This window comes from Osmerus eperlanus, chromosome 23 (assembly GCF_963692335.1).
Source record: "Osmerus eperlanus chromosome 23, fOsmEpe2.1, whole genome shotgun sequence".
Lineage (NCBI taxonomy): Eukaryota > Metazoa > Chordata > Actinopteri > Osmeriformes > Osmeridae > Osmerus > Osmerus eperlanus.
In genome coordinates, this window is record NC_085040.1 from 4,869,195 (window position 1) to 4,884,683 (window position 15,489).

The 15,489-nt window shown below is 48.4% G+C and overlaps 2 protein-coding genes across 2 annotated transcripts; one reads left to right on the plus strand and one right to left on the minus strand.

Annotated features, from left to right (window-relative positions):
- Positions 1-2,092: 2,092 nt before the first annotated feature.
- Positions 2,093-6,172, minus strand: zfta (zinc finger translocation associated). Its single transcript, XM_062449342.1, has 5 exons — positions 5,572-6,172; positions 4,526-5,047; positions 3,924-4,262; positions 2,825-3,301; positions 2,093-2,693 (listed from the first exon to the last, which is right to left on the minus strand). Exons 1-5 carry the CDS (start codon positions 5,708-5,710, stop codon positions 2,203-2,205), a joined length of 1,968 nt encoding a protein of 655 aa, XP_062305326.1. The 5' UTR covers positions 5,711-6,172; the 3' UTR covers positions 2,093-2,202.
- Positions 6,173-6,785: 613 nt separating this feature from the next.
- On the plus strand, positions 6,786-15,272 carry si:dkey-28a3.2 (uncharacterized). The gene is made up of 8 exons (XM_062449340.1): positions 6,786-6,920; positions 7,704-11,294; positions 11,653-12,492; positions 12,659-12,714; positions 12,794-12,855; positions 13,000-13,314; positions 13,589-13,676; positions 13,888-15,272. Exons 2-7 carry the CDS (start codon positions 7,917-7,919, stop codon positions 13,666-13,668), a joined length of 4,731 nt encoding a protein of 1,576 aa, XP_062305324.1. The 5' UTR covers positions 6,786-6,920; positions 7,704-7,916; the 3' UTR covers positions 13,669-13,676; positions 13,888-15,272.
- Positions 15,273-15,489: the final 217 nt, after the last annotated feature.

Sequence of the window (15,489 nt, forward strand, 5' to 3'; positions counted from 1 at the left end):
AGCCACATTTCTCCAAACTGACATTTTAAACCCCCCCCCCCCGTGGCATAAATACATTCATACACAAACAAAAATGGTTGCAACAAACAAGGTCTAGTCTTATTTAGTAATTTCGCCATAATTTAAGTCATACTTTCTTGTTTCTGTTAAATAATTAAGTGCTACGTCAGAGCAAAGCTAAAGGGGGGTCAATGACCACCACAGGCCATTGTGACCCAATCCAAATAAAAGGTATTTGACTTCTAGTCTAAACCTTGCTAGCTAAAAAAAACTACTGGGCTAATGTGACATCACCAGACACAGGGGTGGAGGGAGGGATGGCAGTTTGGTATGCAGCATGCATGAGCCCATCTCATCCTCAAACTAGGCAAATGCTGCCATCTGGTTCTTTAAAAAGAACAATTAGGCCACAGCTTGTGAAGTACTGTCTTTCTGCAGTAGTAGCTGTTTATGACTCCAGTTGACCTGTCTCTAGCTCCAACTGTGTTTTTGACATCTTAACAATAGCAGAGAACTGGAAATTTCTTTTGAAACTGCTGTGGACAGATATAACATTTATGGAAAAAACAAGCAAAATGTGGCAAGGTCATCCTGACTGAAAACATACAAGCCCAGATGGAAAGCTGTCAATCCCTGAGTTCTGCATTTCCAGGTGAGTGACATTTTGAGGTCACCTTTAATCCTCAGCAAGGTGGCCATGACATAACTGAAGGAATTTGGTTTTCTTGGTTTTCCTTGTCATCTGAATCTATTTTTTGTTTTGTTGCATAAACATTGTACAGTGAGATATTAGAATGGTAACATTATGTGAAATATTGAATAAATAGTTACAAACGCTGTTTGCACATGAAAATGGTGAACTTGGCTCACTCAAAAGCCAGATGAACAATCATGCATGGGATTTAAATTCCATGCCAACTGACATTGTGGCATCATAAAAAAGAACAATAAACTTTACATTCTTGTAAAAACCAGGATGCATAAAAGTGCTTGTATAAAATGATACACAATTCAAATTTACTACATTATTTACATTTACTTTTGTGCAGCATTTTGCTAAACGACTTGAAGGAAGTGGACAGGGTTAGAGGTCAAAGTGGAAATAATGACACTGATCGAGAAAGGAAAAAAACTATGTCTTGTTCAAAGGGTGAATTTTGAGGGATGTCTAATTTCCTCATTGTAAACAAGGATTATCCTAGCCTGGTCCTCACCAGACTCTCGTGCATTTCATTTGTACAGAGAGTCTGGGATCGCTCCATTGACAAGTGTTAACTTCCTTGTAGGCGGGTACTCTGTTGAAGTTTAAAACTATTGGATCTGCCCAGAGCCACTCTGATCTGCCATAACCAATCGCTAGTGTTCGCCTTAGCCAACTCCTTCACCACTACTGTAACGGAGATAGCTGCCGTAGCTGGAAAATCAAACTGTTCCCGAACCCCGTGGGGAGGAGGGCCACAACATCATGGCCACCAACAAAACTCAGCAAAGATTGTTCTTGCTCCGGCTTTAACTTCTGGATATTCGGCAGCGATGCCACAACGGACCGAATGGCTTCGCTCGCATCTTTCTCCGCCACCATTATGGAACTACAACTCAAACTAGCGCACAACATCGTCATCGTTGTCAGCCACTCCCTCTGTTCACTGATTGGACCAGTAAAAAGTTTACCGGAGACATCTGACTAATATACCGAAAGCCCAGACGCAATACAGAAGCAAAATGAAAATTGAGCGGAAGTACGTAGGAGGGCAGAGCCAGGCTAGGATTATCCCCCTGGTAGTATCAAACAGGACACAAATGGCTGTTTTAAGTGTGCTCATTGTCTTAAGCATGACACCTCAAACTCTCTCATTCCATTATCTACACACCACAAAGCTAGGTTAAGTACATTTTTGGGACAACAAAGTGCTGTAATGTTCTTTTAACACACCAGTTCATAAAAGAGCTCCAACCTAGCCTCTTGTTTTCAAATTTCCTGAGAAATAGAGACTTGGGCTGCATTCATTCTGATTATTCAACCCTTTTCCTGAGGTGGGCACTTGATCACTTCCATCCCCCCCCCCCTCCCCAACAACTACAAAAACTAAGGACTGGTTCATGAACACCACGCAGGATGTCTCAAGCACACGTTATACCATTTCATTCAGTACAGCTCACTTCAGGTCGATTCCTACAGTCGCGGTCGCCAGAGGGTCAGTCTTAAGTGCCAAAGAGTCCAGCCTCCTGTCCAAGCGCAGTGTGTCCGTGGTCCTGCGAGGAGAAGCAGTCGTCCGAGTGGACGAAGTGCAGGGCCTGGTTGTAGCTGAGCTGAGCCTGCAGCTTCTCCTCGGGGCTGTACTCCAGGGAGTGGGGGTGCACCTGCTGGATGTGTCTCTTGATGGTGCTCACCTTGAGGGTTGCAAGGGTGGCGCCGCACACCATGCAGATGAGGCCGTGCCGCCTGCAGTCGTAGTCCATCAGGTACTCGACGCGCCAGCGCACCTGATAGTTCCTCCGCTGGTCCTTGCCCGGGTAGTGCCCGTGGCGTCCGAACGGGGGCGTGGTGGCGCACTTCGCACCGGTCACCCCTTCTTCCTTCTTCACGGTGGCCATTTTGGTTGGAGTTCTGTTGTTGTTGTTGTCACCGGTTAAGGTCTGCTGGCCCGTTTCACTAACACCAGACAGGGACAGAGAGTTGCTGGGGGAGATTTCTGTTAAAGAGGAGAGGTGGGGGGAATAAAAGGACACAGTTAAACACATTCTTTCCACTCAAAGGGACTATTCCCGTGTACCATCTCTCCTCACATCTCCACGGACTATGCTGTACTGGGTATTAGCCTACCTTCTTTCATGGGCATGGCTTGGTCCTCTGCAGCAGGGTCTTTGGTCCAGGCCTCGGCCATGGCCTCCCTCTCCTGGCGGCTCAGTGTGGTGGTCTCTGGGTGGCAGTCCTGGATGTGCCTGCGGAAGCTGCTTACCTTTGCCACCGGCAGCGCCTGGGAACACACCATGCAGAAGGTTCCCCGTCCCTGAGGTCCATACGCTACCAAGTAGTCCAGGCGCAGCCGCCAGGGGTAGCCCCCACGCAGGCGACGTTTCCTGGGCTGGCGGAGAAGGTGGGTGCCTTGCTCTGGAGCTGAAACTCCACCACCTTCACCCCCAAGGTCCATTGCTGGACCCCCGTCGCCCTCCTCTGGGTCAGGGTAGACGTCAGAGCCAATCTGGATAGTCTCCATGTCTGGAGGGAAGAAGTCCCCTCCGGTTTCACTCTCCTCTTTGGTGTTCTCTGATTTGATGAAGTCTCTTAGAGGGTCAGATTCTGGTTCGGGGAGGAATGTAGAAAGGAAAATTAGGTTTCGCTGGATTAACTCTCAGTTAATATTGAATTAAACGTTTTACTCAATGGATCTAACTATAAAGGCAGGAATCCTAGTCTGTGTACGTGCAACTGTTGCTCAGTCATCTCTAGAAGTTGAAATCCACTCGGTGTATTGCTCAGCACCCAAGTACAAGCAGTTTGACGTTGTTTGAATGAGCAGGTCGCGACACATAAATATAAATACAACATGTTCACCGCCATGTTGAGTGATAAAGCTATGGATCTTGGGGTCCTCCAACAGGCACCGCACTCAAATAACACTCCAAGAAGACAGATTAGACAGGCAACCAGCCACAGATCATATACAGCGCAGCTGGATTGAATAATGGAAAGATGTAAAAAGGCTTACTCATTTTGATAATATCACCAGTGCTGTTGTGTTGTGCTTGGACGCGCAAGCGCACACATACCCACTGCATAGACCGAGCCTCACACACGCACGCACGCACACACGCACACACACACACACACACACACACACACACACACACACACACACAATCTCACCCCACCGCCATCCCCATCATGTCCACAAACACACAAAAACGATCCACACCCTTACCGTGGGTCAGCGCCCAGGTCTGCAGGATGCAGTGCTTCTCCTCAGAGCTGAACACCAGGGAGTTGGGATGGGTGTCCAGCACATGGCTCTTGATGTGGTCCAGGTGGAGGGAGGGCAGCGGGCGGCCGCACACCATGCACACCAGCCGGCCCGCCTCCGCCTGGTACTCCATCAGGAACTCCTGGCGGAACCAGGCGTGGAGCGAGTCGTTCAGGTAGCGCTCCAGGGTCTGGGCCGAGGGCCCGGACGGGCCCTGGGGGTCCGCAGAGACTGATGGGGGGGGAGGAGAGGGGGTGGGGGAGCGCGGCTGAATTTTGGGGGTCACTCCGTCAGTCTTTCCTAGGAGGTATATAAAGAGGGGATTGAAATGTTATTGATTGTTGAATGTTACAAATTGAAGGACATTATGTTATAGCGTGTTAAATAACATGATTTGTGGTTTATGGGTTTTATAAAGGTGGTGACAGGACACCGCTCTGGAACTGGTGCAAGACTAGCTCCTACTGCCACCAAGTGTGCAAGATCCTAACACTCTAAACTAGGCCAGGGAAACTTCTCCCAGCAGCCACCTGGGCGTGCCCGAGTCTTCTCTCGTTACCCACCAGTGGAGTTTCGAGCACAGTCCAGTGTCTCCTGCAGTGGCCCCAGAGCGTCCGAGGCTCCCCCGGGGGCGCAGAGCGTCCTCTGGCCCCCCTCCAGACTCAGGTGGCTCTCCCAGCCCGACCGGATCACCTCCTTGTCGGCCGCGCTCCACAGCAGCGAGTCCGGGTGCTTCTGCCTGATGTGCCTCTTGATGGTGCTCAGCTTGAGGGTGGCCAGCGAGCTGCCGCACACCATGCAGATCATCCCGTGACGCCGCGGGTCAAAGTCCATCAGGTACTCGCTGCGCCAGTACTCGTGGTAGTAGCGGCGATGGTCGCGGCCCGGGATGCGGCTCAAGCCAGGCCGAGAGGCCTGCTTGACCCTGGGCCTGCGCTGGGAGGGGCCTGGGACAGGTGACAGGAGGAAGGGGGAGTCTGAGCTCTCGCTGACGCTCCAGTAGGTGGTGCCGGGGGAGCAGATCGCCGTGACCGTCCCTCCCTCGCCGTCTTCCTCCACATGGCCATTGGTCAGTCTGTCCTCATCTAAAAGGGACGGGAGAGAGAGGAGAGAGATGTTGAGATACACAGCATCTTTTCTACCTGAAATAGATCACAAATATTTAGCAAAGATTTGACTTCAAATACTGCTTTTGAGAGCAACCTTTCATCCTGAGGAACTGAATCAGTCAAGGTTAATTACATGGCTGTAAAATATATTTACTCAGCGAGAAATGAATGCCTGTATTAAAACGATGACCATGTCAGCAACATGGACATTAATCTCCGGGTATTTTATTTCCGCAAAGCACCCACCCCCTGTCATGAAAAAGGGGGCGGCGACTCCATTTGCTCGTTGGGCCACCGCTGTTTTCCGCTGGGTGGCGACTGTGCATCACAGCAAGCAGCCAGCATGGTATTTTGCCTTTGTTTATAGAGGAGCCACTGAGACAAGGGGCCATGCTGGTATATAGCATTGTCCGTCACACGGATTAACTATGACAAAAGACTGGCGGATGATCGCCGGGTCGAGTCGCAGGTTGTGCAAACAAAACATGACACATCTTTACCTCCTGAACAGTGTCCCAAGTCACTCAGTTCTTGCGTCGCTTCCTCCTCTCCGCTTATTATTAATGAGACCAGTGAATCTGTCTGTTCAGCACACTGGAGGTCCACAGGCTCGCTCTCTCCCGTCTCCTTCTCTTCCATTACTCTGCAACGTTTTCGTATTTAACAGTGCCTTCAATTCGCCTTTAAACAGCAGTGAGGCAGGGTATTTTAGAAGTATCATTCGGCACGCGTTTCGCCAGCAACTAGAGCATGAACGTACCCATCGCTTTGGGTGCCCGTGTTGTCTTTTTAATGTGCCACTTCGTCCCCCCCACGCGCACTGCTCTGAAGCCAAGTTAACTTTTCATGTCGGCACCTTATTCTGTCGTTCTTCTGTCTTGCTTCGAATTTGCGGGTTTGGGTCTCTCTTGTTTGTGGTAAGCCGTTGCGGCCTCCAGTATGTATTTTAAGGCTCTGCTTGTCTTCAGGGTGGGGAGCCGTGCTAGGGGCCCCTGGGGCTCCTTAAGGGGCTCCTGGGTAAATTTAAAGAGACAGTATCGGCATTCACGCAGCGACACAAGCACCCGGGGGCCAGATGCAGTAGGCTACAACTAGATCCTGCTAAAGCTAGTGGTCAAAATAGGACAGGAAGGATTTTTAAAAACAGGGAACCGATTGTGTAATTTATGCATAACGATTAAATCTACACATTCTCTCGTCTTCATGGCACGAGGGTTGTGGTATTCATGCTCGTTGCATTACTGACAAAACATTGAATGCTCTCAGAATTTCTGTAACATTTTTGAAAAAATACAGATTGCTTGGTTGGTTTAATCAATGTAGTTTCGCCAAACCTTGTCTTTGGAAATATCAAGAACTCATGATCAGTTTTTAGGTTTATATCATATTACCGACAAGGAACTGGTAGATTTGTCCTCATTTGTGATCTAGGCCAAACATAAAATGGGCTATAGGCTATACGTCCCTGCTGTCTCCAACGCAGTTTTATCGAGCTAGTATGATTTTAATATTCTATCATTACAATGTTTAAAAAAAAATGCATCGTAATTATTCAGAATTAATTTAATATGATATATTTTGAAATTATTATTATTATTATTATTATTGTTGGTAAAATAAACAACAAATAGATTACTCCGCAAAGGTATACTGCTTTAAGAGGATTGTATCTGTCCACGCGACGCAGTTTACACACTAGCATCAAGGTCCCACATCCTGGTACTTTTCACCGTTGTCAAGGCAGCTAAAGGGAGAAAGGCTGGCTCGCGGAAAGTAGCTGCAGTGTCCTGACAGAATATCTGTCCAAACGTTAAACAAACTGTCCCGGAAAGTTAGGTGTAACTACCAGGTAACGCATATGCATGTTTTTTTTACACACGTTTCCATCCGCCCTGCTTTAAAGGCGCTTGATTAGGCATATGTCGATTCATTTAAACAAGGAACAAACGCACAGACAGCCGCCAGTCCGTGTGGACAGAAAAATAGGAAGGTCTGTCCATTGTGCGCTGGAAGAGACAGTGCTTACCGACCCATAAACGCCTCGACTATGTCATTTTTAACGTAAATTGTTAGGAAATCGTCGTTATTATCTTGCTTGCCTGCTCCCACTGCGACTCGTGCGTTATTATATGGTAGAAAATAAAGAATAAAAATGGCTCGCGACAGATATAATTGGTGATAGACAGAGGGACAGGGTTTAAAGGGACAGTGCAGTCATTGCTTCCTGGTTGTTGTGCACGCAACGTTATACAGTGTTAAGAACGGATTCTTGTTTTCTTCAAACCATAGTTTTATTTCTCCAAATTGCATACATGTTTATTTCCGATAAAGTATATCCACCTTTAGATTATTTTAATGCAATACCTTTAAATGTGCATATACATATATTGTCCTGCTATGCATTTTGTCATTCCCCATGTTAATTATGTGAAAATGATCATTGGATACTGTATATCTTTACTTTACTAATAATATCTTACAATAAATGCCACTATTGTAAATCAATGTATAGTTTTTACAGCAATCCAAATTAAATACCCATCCAGCAGACTAATCCTGTTTTTCAAACTTTATTAAGTCAAACGTTTGTGAGTCAAAACTCAGAGTACATCGTTTTTTCTTTCACCTTTAGGCCTTTACTCTACCTGGGTAAAATCAAAGATGTGGCAGGCGTTTATCCTGGAGAGCAACTGACCCCCAACGTCACAGAGGATGCTGCTGAGATGCCTGAGGTTGTTAATGATATCAAGTCCAGGACTACGTTGGACTAAGAACAGAGGGATGCATGAAGACCTGCCTGTGAATCCATGGTGAAAAACCAAGACAGAAAGACCAAGAAGCCAACATGCCATCCAGTAACGAGAGGGGAGGGGCTGGGAGCCCACGCTCTCAGCGCTATCGGCCGGCCGCAGAGTTTGATGACGCCACCCTGGCCCAGAAGAGAGAGTACTGGAGGACCAAGAAGCGAGAGCAGAGAGCCAAGCTATCGGAGAGGAGAGGGAAACCAAAGGTGTCTAATAGAGAGGTCAGCAATGCGTTGAATTCCAATGCGTCCCGCACCATAGCAGTCGCTGGACCCCCCTTGTTGAACAGTGATGGCTCCTACCAGACAGAGGTAGCCAATGCATCTGGCATTCCGTTCCGGGGAAAGGGGGAGGCAGAGCATACGGACACGGCATGTCAAAACCAAAAGGAGAGGTGGTTTCAGAGGATAAAACTAAACAAAGTGTTGCCTCAGTTCCCAGCATCAAACCCGGGCCCGAACAACCAACCGCAAGGAGCTGCTGTCAACAGACCCGTCATGTCAGCCAAATCCAATGGAGCTCTCCTCAACCATGCCTCCTCAGTGCCTCAGGTCAGAGTCACCACCCTCCCCTCTGTCTCTGCACCTCGCCAGCTGCAGGGTGGAACCAGAACCCTCAACGGCAGCTCTCCTGGGGGCTCAACCCAGCCGAACCTGGCAACCTGGGATGCATCAGGGCCAAATGTGTTGAACAAGACTCCAGCTACAGTGCACATTCAGCCCAGACTGTTTAAGGCCAACATTACAACAGGAACGAACATGGGAACCTCTCATTTTGCCTCCGTCCTCATGAACAGACCAGTGGAACGGGGGGCAAACGCAACACAGCTGGCTGGCAAAAAGACTATCTTGGGTGCAGCCTTCAGGGACAAAGGCATGAGTGAGAAGACGGAGGAGGAGAGAGCCGCCAAGCGGAGAGAGCAGTGGCGTATCAAGAAGAGAGAGCAGAGGGCCAAGCAGGCAGCTAAAGTAGCCACGGCCAGGGAGAAGACACCGAACGTGGCGCCGCAAAAAGCAAGACAGTTCGTGAAGGTGGTTCTCGAGCGTCCCTCGACGGTTTTGAACAGAGAAGGCCAATGGCAGTGTTTTGGTAGAGCCAGGACTCCCCTTACGACAGCTGGACGCTTGCTGAAAAATGCCAAAGCGGTGGCTGCGTCCAACGCTGTGCCCCGACATGCTAATGTCGCGATTAAAAAAGAGGCTAGTGATTTACCCTCGGGCTTGGCTAAGATAACCACAACAACCAACAACGTGAACCGACAGTCAGTTCAAGTGAAAGTAGAAAATCCGTCGGAAGTGCAGACAACCGCGCACACAGCCGCCACCGCTACTACCGGCCACAATAGAGCAGGTGGAGATCCCAGCAGGAGACTTGGTGGGCACGTGACGTTCTCCCACGTCAACCGAGGGATGGTCCGCTCTCGGACGCCGAGACAGAGGTTCATCGAAATCCAAAGGACTTTTCTTGGTCAGAGGAACATAAGGGCGAGGTCCCCGTGCCTCTCCACAGCCTTCATCCCCAGCAGGCCTCCCAGGGAGGACCCGTTTGAGACCCCCGAGCAGAAGGCGGCCAGGAGACGGGAATACTGGCGCGTCAAAAAGCGCGAGCAGAGAGCTAAGCTGACGGTGGAGGTGAAAGCCAAGATGAAGGAGAAAGACGCGCTCATGAGGAGAGTGAAACGCTACCAGAGCATCCTGCAGGACATGAGGAAGGCTCGAGCCGCCGGCTGCTACTCTCTGTCGCAGCCAATAGGAAGCAGCCACGCCAGCGCCTCGGAGACGATCGGAGGGTTCATCAAAGAGGATGGCACCGTGACGATTCCACACATGACTCTTAAAACATCGGAGAAACCCGAGGGAGGGGAAAGCCAGAATGCTTTAAGAAATGTGGCGTTGGGAAGTCAGATGCGGGCCCACCCACCGCCCCCTCCGCTCCGCCCTGCTCAGGTGAAAGTCTCCTGTCCTCCCCTCGGCCTGTCGGTCACCAAGCCTCCCAGGCTTCTCTCCATCAGACCGAGGACGGACCTCCAAACCCCCCCGAAGAACCCCGCCGGCTCGCACACCTTCGTCGTTCAACCGACCACTCAGATCACGCTCAGCCACCCACAAAATGTCCTGAACGCTTTCCCCACCGTGTCTTTGATGGGGGCAAAGCCGGCTAGCTGCGTCATGCAGATGGCAGTTACAAGCTCCAGACCGATAGCAGCGCCGCCTAATCCGGGGCCAGAGCTGAGTGAGGAGGAGAGGATGGCAAAGAAGCGAGAGTACTGGAGGGTGAAGAAACGAGAGCAGCGGGCCGCTCGCGCCGCCAGGCTCAAGCAGGGGCTGGGACACGGGAGGGCTAGTATAACGCTGCAGAGGAGACGCAACCAAAGGCCCAAGCCTGTGAGACGTACTGCGGTGACCAACACCAAATTAAATATCCAGTCTCCTGCCAATGCCAGTTCATCTACCCCCACAAAGAAAACGGCGATAAAGCAAGAAATAATCTCAGCAAATGATCCAATTCTGAAATCCGAGCAAACTGCTTCTGTAGATGTCAAACCTCCGCCTTCATCTCTTCTGCCAACTCAGGAGGCTCAGCCAGAGTCTGACCCAGCCTTAAGTGCCGACAGCCAAGCTACAACCCTCCTAGCTGTGGCATCCATGAAGAAGCTCCTGGAAGAATCCCTCAGCAATGTGACCGAGTCTAAAAGTCAACAGACGGATGAACTTAACAAGACACTTCCTTGTAAAACGGAACCACAGACTTACATAACAGAAGATGGTTCCGAGCTGGAGATGAAGCCACGTATACCTCTGCTGTCCCTGGGAGATGAGGAGGAGGAGGAGGAGGAGGAAGAGAAGGGATCCACAGCTGGTGATCTTGCCCTTGGCGACAAATGTTGGCAGGCGAACCCTGTAACCCCTCCGTCCTGCCAGGCAAACACCAGTCCACCAAACCCCGATGTGAAGGTCTCCCCCTCGTCCAGAGATCCTCCTCCTCTCAACCCCTCCTGCACAGAGACCCCTTCCCTCCGCATCCCGCCCAACACTTTCCCTTCGAGTGAGGCACCCCCTCACGCAACGTCATGTACCTCCGGCGACCCACAGCCACCCTTCCCTCGAAGGGCCCAGAGACTACGGGACAAGAAAGCCGGCCAGCACCACTGCTGCTCCCCCGGGCCCTCGGAACCCCCCAAGCTGCACCACCCTCCTCTACTCCAACAACAACAACAACAACAAAACACAAGTAAACAAGAGCATGGCGGTAAACAGCAGTCACCATTGTCTGTGCCCGAGCAGAGCCCGAGCCTTCAGAAGAAGAGAGAGTACTGGAGGCTGATGAAGAGGCAGCAGAGAGCCAGGTCCAAGGCCCGGCAGAGAGAAGGTTTCAAGCAGGGAGACTACAGCAGACGACTGGCCCTCAAAGCAGCACAGGTGGGCCTTTTCAGATAGCACATTGACTGTGTATCCATAGGTGCATTTGTGTCTTTTGATAATTGCCTATGTTTCATTTTAGCAAGCATAGAGAGTAATTCATTAACTGCAGAGTTGTGTGCTACGGCTGGTGTTTTGTAACCCTGTAACCTGAATTAAACAGTACCGTGAACCTGTTCCTGGCATTTGACACTTAAGTAACACAAACAGAGGGTAGGAGAAACTGTTTGAGAAACACAAACACACATACAGTACAGTATGTTCCAGAAGGATGCCTCTGTCAATAAATGTGAAAATTACGGATTCAATTTTGAGATTCTAAAAGCGATAAAGTGATGTCTGTATTGTTTTCTTTCAGACTCCTAATGCCCTCATTATCAAGAATTCAAAGCCAGTACAGAAAGCCCTTCAAGCCCCACTAACTCTCAGAGCCAATGCCTCCCCCATCTTGCAGCCCATATCGTCCCCTGTTTCTGGAGCTCACGCCAGCCTAACCGCTGTCACCAACATCCCTACTCTCCTGGTAGTCAGCCCCACAGTGGCCAACGCTGGACAGCCACCTGATACACTGCAGGTCAAACCCCCCATTGTGTCTAGTCCACCTCAACAGGTTCATGTAAAAATAGGAACCTTACAGGCATCTCCTAGTTTGAGCCCTGTTTCACTTCCTGTAGGCGCCAGGGTCGCTGTCTCTCCACTGCGTGAGAGAAAAGATGGCATGTTAATATTGGTGGAGAACAAACAGGAAGCAGCTCCGGGTTCCAACCCCGATTCGCCGCACGTCCGAAAATGGAGCCTGCAAGTGCAGGACGTCGCCAACCCCGATATCCCAACCCTCACCCCTCCCGCCAATCCTCTCGCCAGCATCAAACTGCTGCCCATTGAGCCACGTCCCTCTTTCAAACTCGCTGTTACATCCACACCCGGTTCAGTCAAGTCCCCCTGTGTGCTAAATCCCCAAAGTGGGAAAACGCACTCTCCCGCCATGTCGTGGCTCCCCATTACCACCATGGGTCCCCCCAAGCCGATACCTGGGGAGTCGGAGGAGGAGACACTGAGGAGGAAGAGGGAGTACTGGAGGGTGAAGAAGAAGGAGCAGAGAGCCCGGAAGGCCATGAGGGACAGGGATCTATCCCAGAAGAGGGCCTCCTCTAACTGGAAGCCCCTTCTCCCCGCTCAGGACCAGCTGGAGACACAGGTTAGACCTCTGCTTCATGCTACTCGGGCAGTCTGGCTGCATTTGTGCTGACGCGGCCATCATCACAGTATTACATTGCTGTTGTTACAACCGCAGCTACAGTGAAATTACGTTGTGGTTGGAGGAATTCGATGAAAGTGTTTCTATGTTTCTCCTTAAACCCAAGGAACAATATTCCAGCCAGTGGATCAATACTTCAGAAGAGAGTGACTTCATTCTGAGGTGGGAACTTGTGTTTCTCTGTTATTTTACGGTTTCATTGTCTTGTCATCGTTACTGATATGTGTCTCTTTTTCTACAGTACCTCCACTGAAACAGACTTGGACTACTTTACTAACTTGGACCACACAGCACCCATAGAAGGTATCGACCCATCAGGAAACTACACAGACTCTACATTTAGTAAATGTAGCGATAGCCTAATAATGGTAGCAGTGGTACTAATGGTCTTTTCACTGGTAATGAATCATGACTCATTAATGCATGCAACCAAATGGTTCACTTCAGATGAAGCAGACGTCCTCTTTCCCGACGACGAAGACAACATGGACGACTGTGAGATCTCCGAGGGCGTGTGGAGGCACCGCTACCTCATGGACCACGATCCCCTCAACCAGCTGCTGGTGTGCATGGTGTGCGGAGACCTCCAGTACTCCCACAGCGTGGAGGGGGTCACGGCCCACATCGAGGAGGCCCACCCAGAGACGCTGGGCCTGGGGGTCCCGGAGCGCAGGCGCATCCTGGAGGCCTGGGACGAGCAGGTGTCCCGCAGGGAGCGCTTCTTCACCAGCCAGCTGCAGCAGCACGGAGCCCCGCTGGAAGGTAACGTGGCTGGAAGAACCAGAGGCTTGGAGACCGTGGTCGTTATATTAGTACTTTAGCTACTATAGATTGAATAAATTGACAGTATTGTTTACTATTCTAACAGTATACTATATAGTACACGATCATAATATTATTGGTAATATGTTTCTCTGTTTCTGCAAGGGTGCACATTTCTTTTTCATTTGTTTTGTATACGCCATGTTCTTGTAAAGTTCTAGGTCCTTATATGGTAAATGATGGACTGTGATATCGTTGGTGTATGTGGTTTCAGGAGACAGTACAAACCTCCCAGCAGAAATTGAAGTAATGGCGGACCCAGACGCCAACACCAAAGCTACCAAGAGGCCATGAGAGCAAAGGTGAGACTTCTGACATTTGAGGGCAAACATTTACCCATTTCCTTCTTTTCTCGTCCAACTTTGTATTTACAAAATGAAACTATTTATGAGAACAGTATCACCCCCATGTGGAAGGCAAGAATGCTATAGACAGAATGTGATGTGACAGGGTGTGTCAGTAATAGTAATCTGTTACTTACACGACTAATCAGATAATTATCTGCTTTGACAGCACAAACGACTAAAGGACAGTCCGACAGCATTCACCAACCAAGGAGACGAGATGAGGAACAGAAAACATGAATGCTTTTGTTTTTTTGTTTTTATTGTTCACCCCCAAGGGGTCAGCTTGAAACTGTTGGGAATGCAAAACCACAAGACACAAGTTTTACCTCATTATCTTTCACTGATAAACACATGCTCGCACACACACACACACACACACACACAATAAGTACACAAACAATATATGCTTGTGTACACCTCCTGTACTCTTTCAGGATCACACCTAAGGGCAAATAGCTGACCTGGAAATCTGCCTTCTGTGCTTAGCAGTTGCATCTTGTTATTGCTGGGTTCTGTCTTAGAAATGGACTGGTATACTACAACAGATCTTCATTTGTTTCTTCCTTACTAAATACTTCATATAGTTTCATTTTATTGAACATGTGTATTTAACATGTCTGACTAGATATTTGACTTTGTACAAAGTTTTTACTGCAAGAATTGCTTGTCAGGTCCAAGACCTTCCTTTTAGCCCCTAACAATGGGGTTCTTGCATGAGGGTATTTTATGTGAATAATAACTTTCTTTTTTTGGCCAATAATGTGCCACACTGTACCCACAACACTGAATCTTCAACATACTTTGAAACTTTTTGTATACTCTTAACTTTATACTGTAATGATTATTAAGGGGTAGGGTTACAAGAACCCTCATTGACACATTCTATTATTTTTGTAATTGTGATTTCATTGGAATGATTAGAAAACTGTACTGTATGTCTGCACTGTAAATATTACACAAAATATTAAGTTATGTTAAAAATGACAATACCCTTTCAACATATTATTTGATTGCCTAAAACAATAAGCCTATCAAGCTATGATATTGTTCTTCTTACAGTTTTATATTTCCCATATTTTCTGTGTACACAATCGCTTCAAATGTCTGTCTAAACAATCAGTCTGTGGAACTGTTTTACGGTTTGTAACGGTCATGTTTTTTCCTATACCTTATTAAGCAATCAGATGCTACAGATCTGAATATTTTCTGTCAAAATGCCAGATCCAAAGGCCTGCTAGTATAGGAGCGAGTCCTTACAGGCTGAGTGATCGAAGAACGGAACACATTCCTAGTTTGTTTTTGTAACCCCCCATGAAAAAGATCCTGTCCACTTCAGCACAAAACTCAACTGTGCCTGTAGGGGCTAAGAAATGCATTTTAAACAGAATGTATGTTATTTAAACCTTATCATGTATAGCCATTGTTAACTGTAAATGATCTGACAAATGTGTTTTTGAGAATGTACTTCTTGAATCAATTCATTGGTCATCTGTTTAAAAATGGAATGTTCCTTTTGCCTTTTTTTCGGTACTATTAAAACCTTTTTGTACCTGAAAAGATGTTTCAATATTTTTAGACGGATGATATGAGGAGGATGATTGAGTGAACATTTAGGGAATCTTTTGCCTGTGTAAGTACAGGTGAATTGAAGCTGCAGGTCAGATTAGGGAGTATTTTCTGTGGGTTCTGAAGTATGTATTGATATACATAGAATTTGCCTTTTGTACTCCCTTGTAGAGCAAACATATGGAAATGTCCTTAACACGGC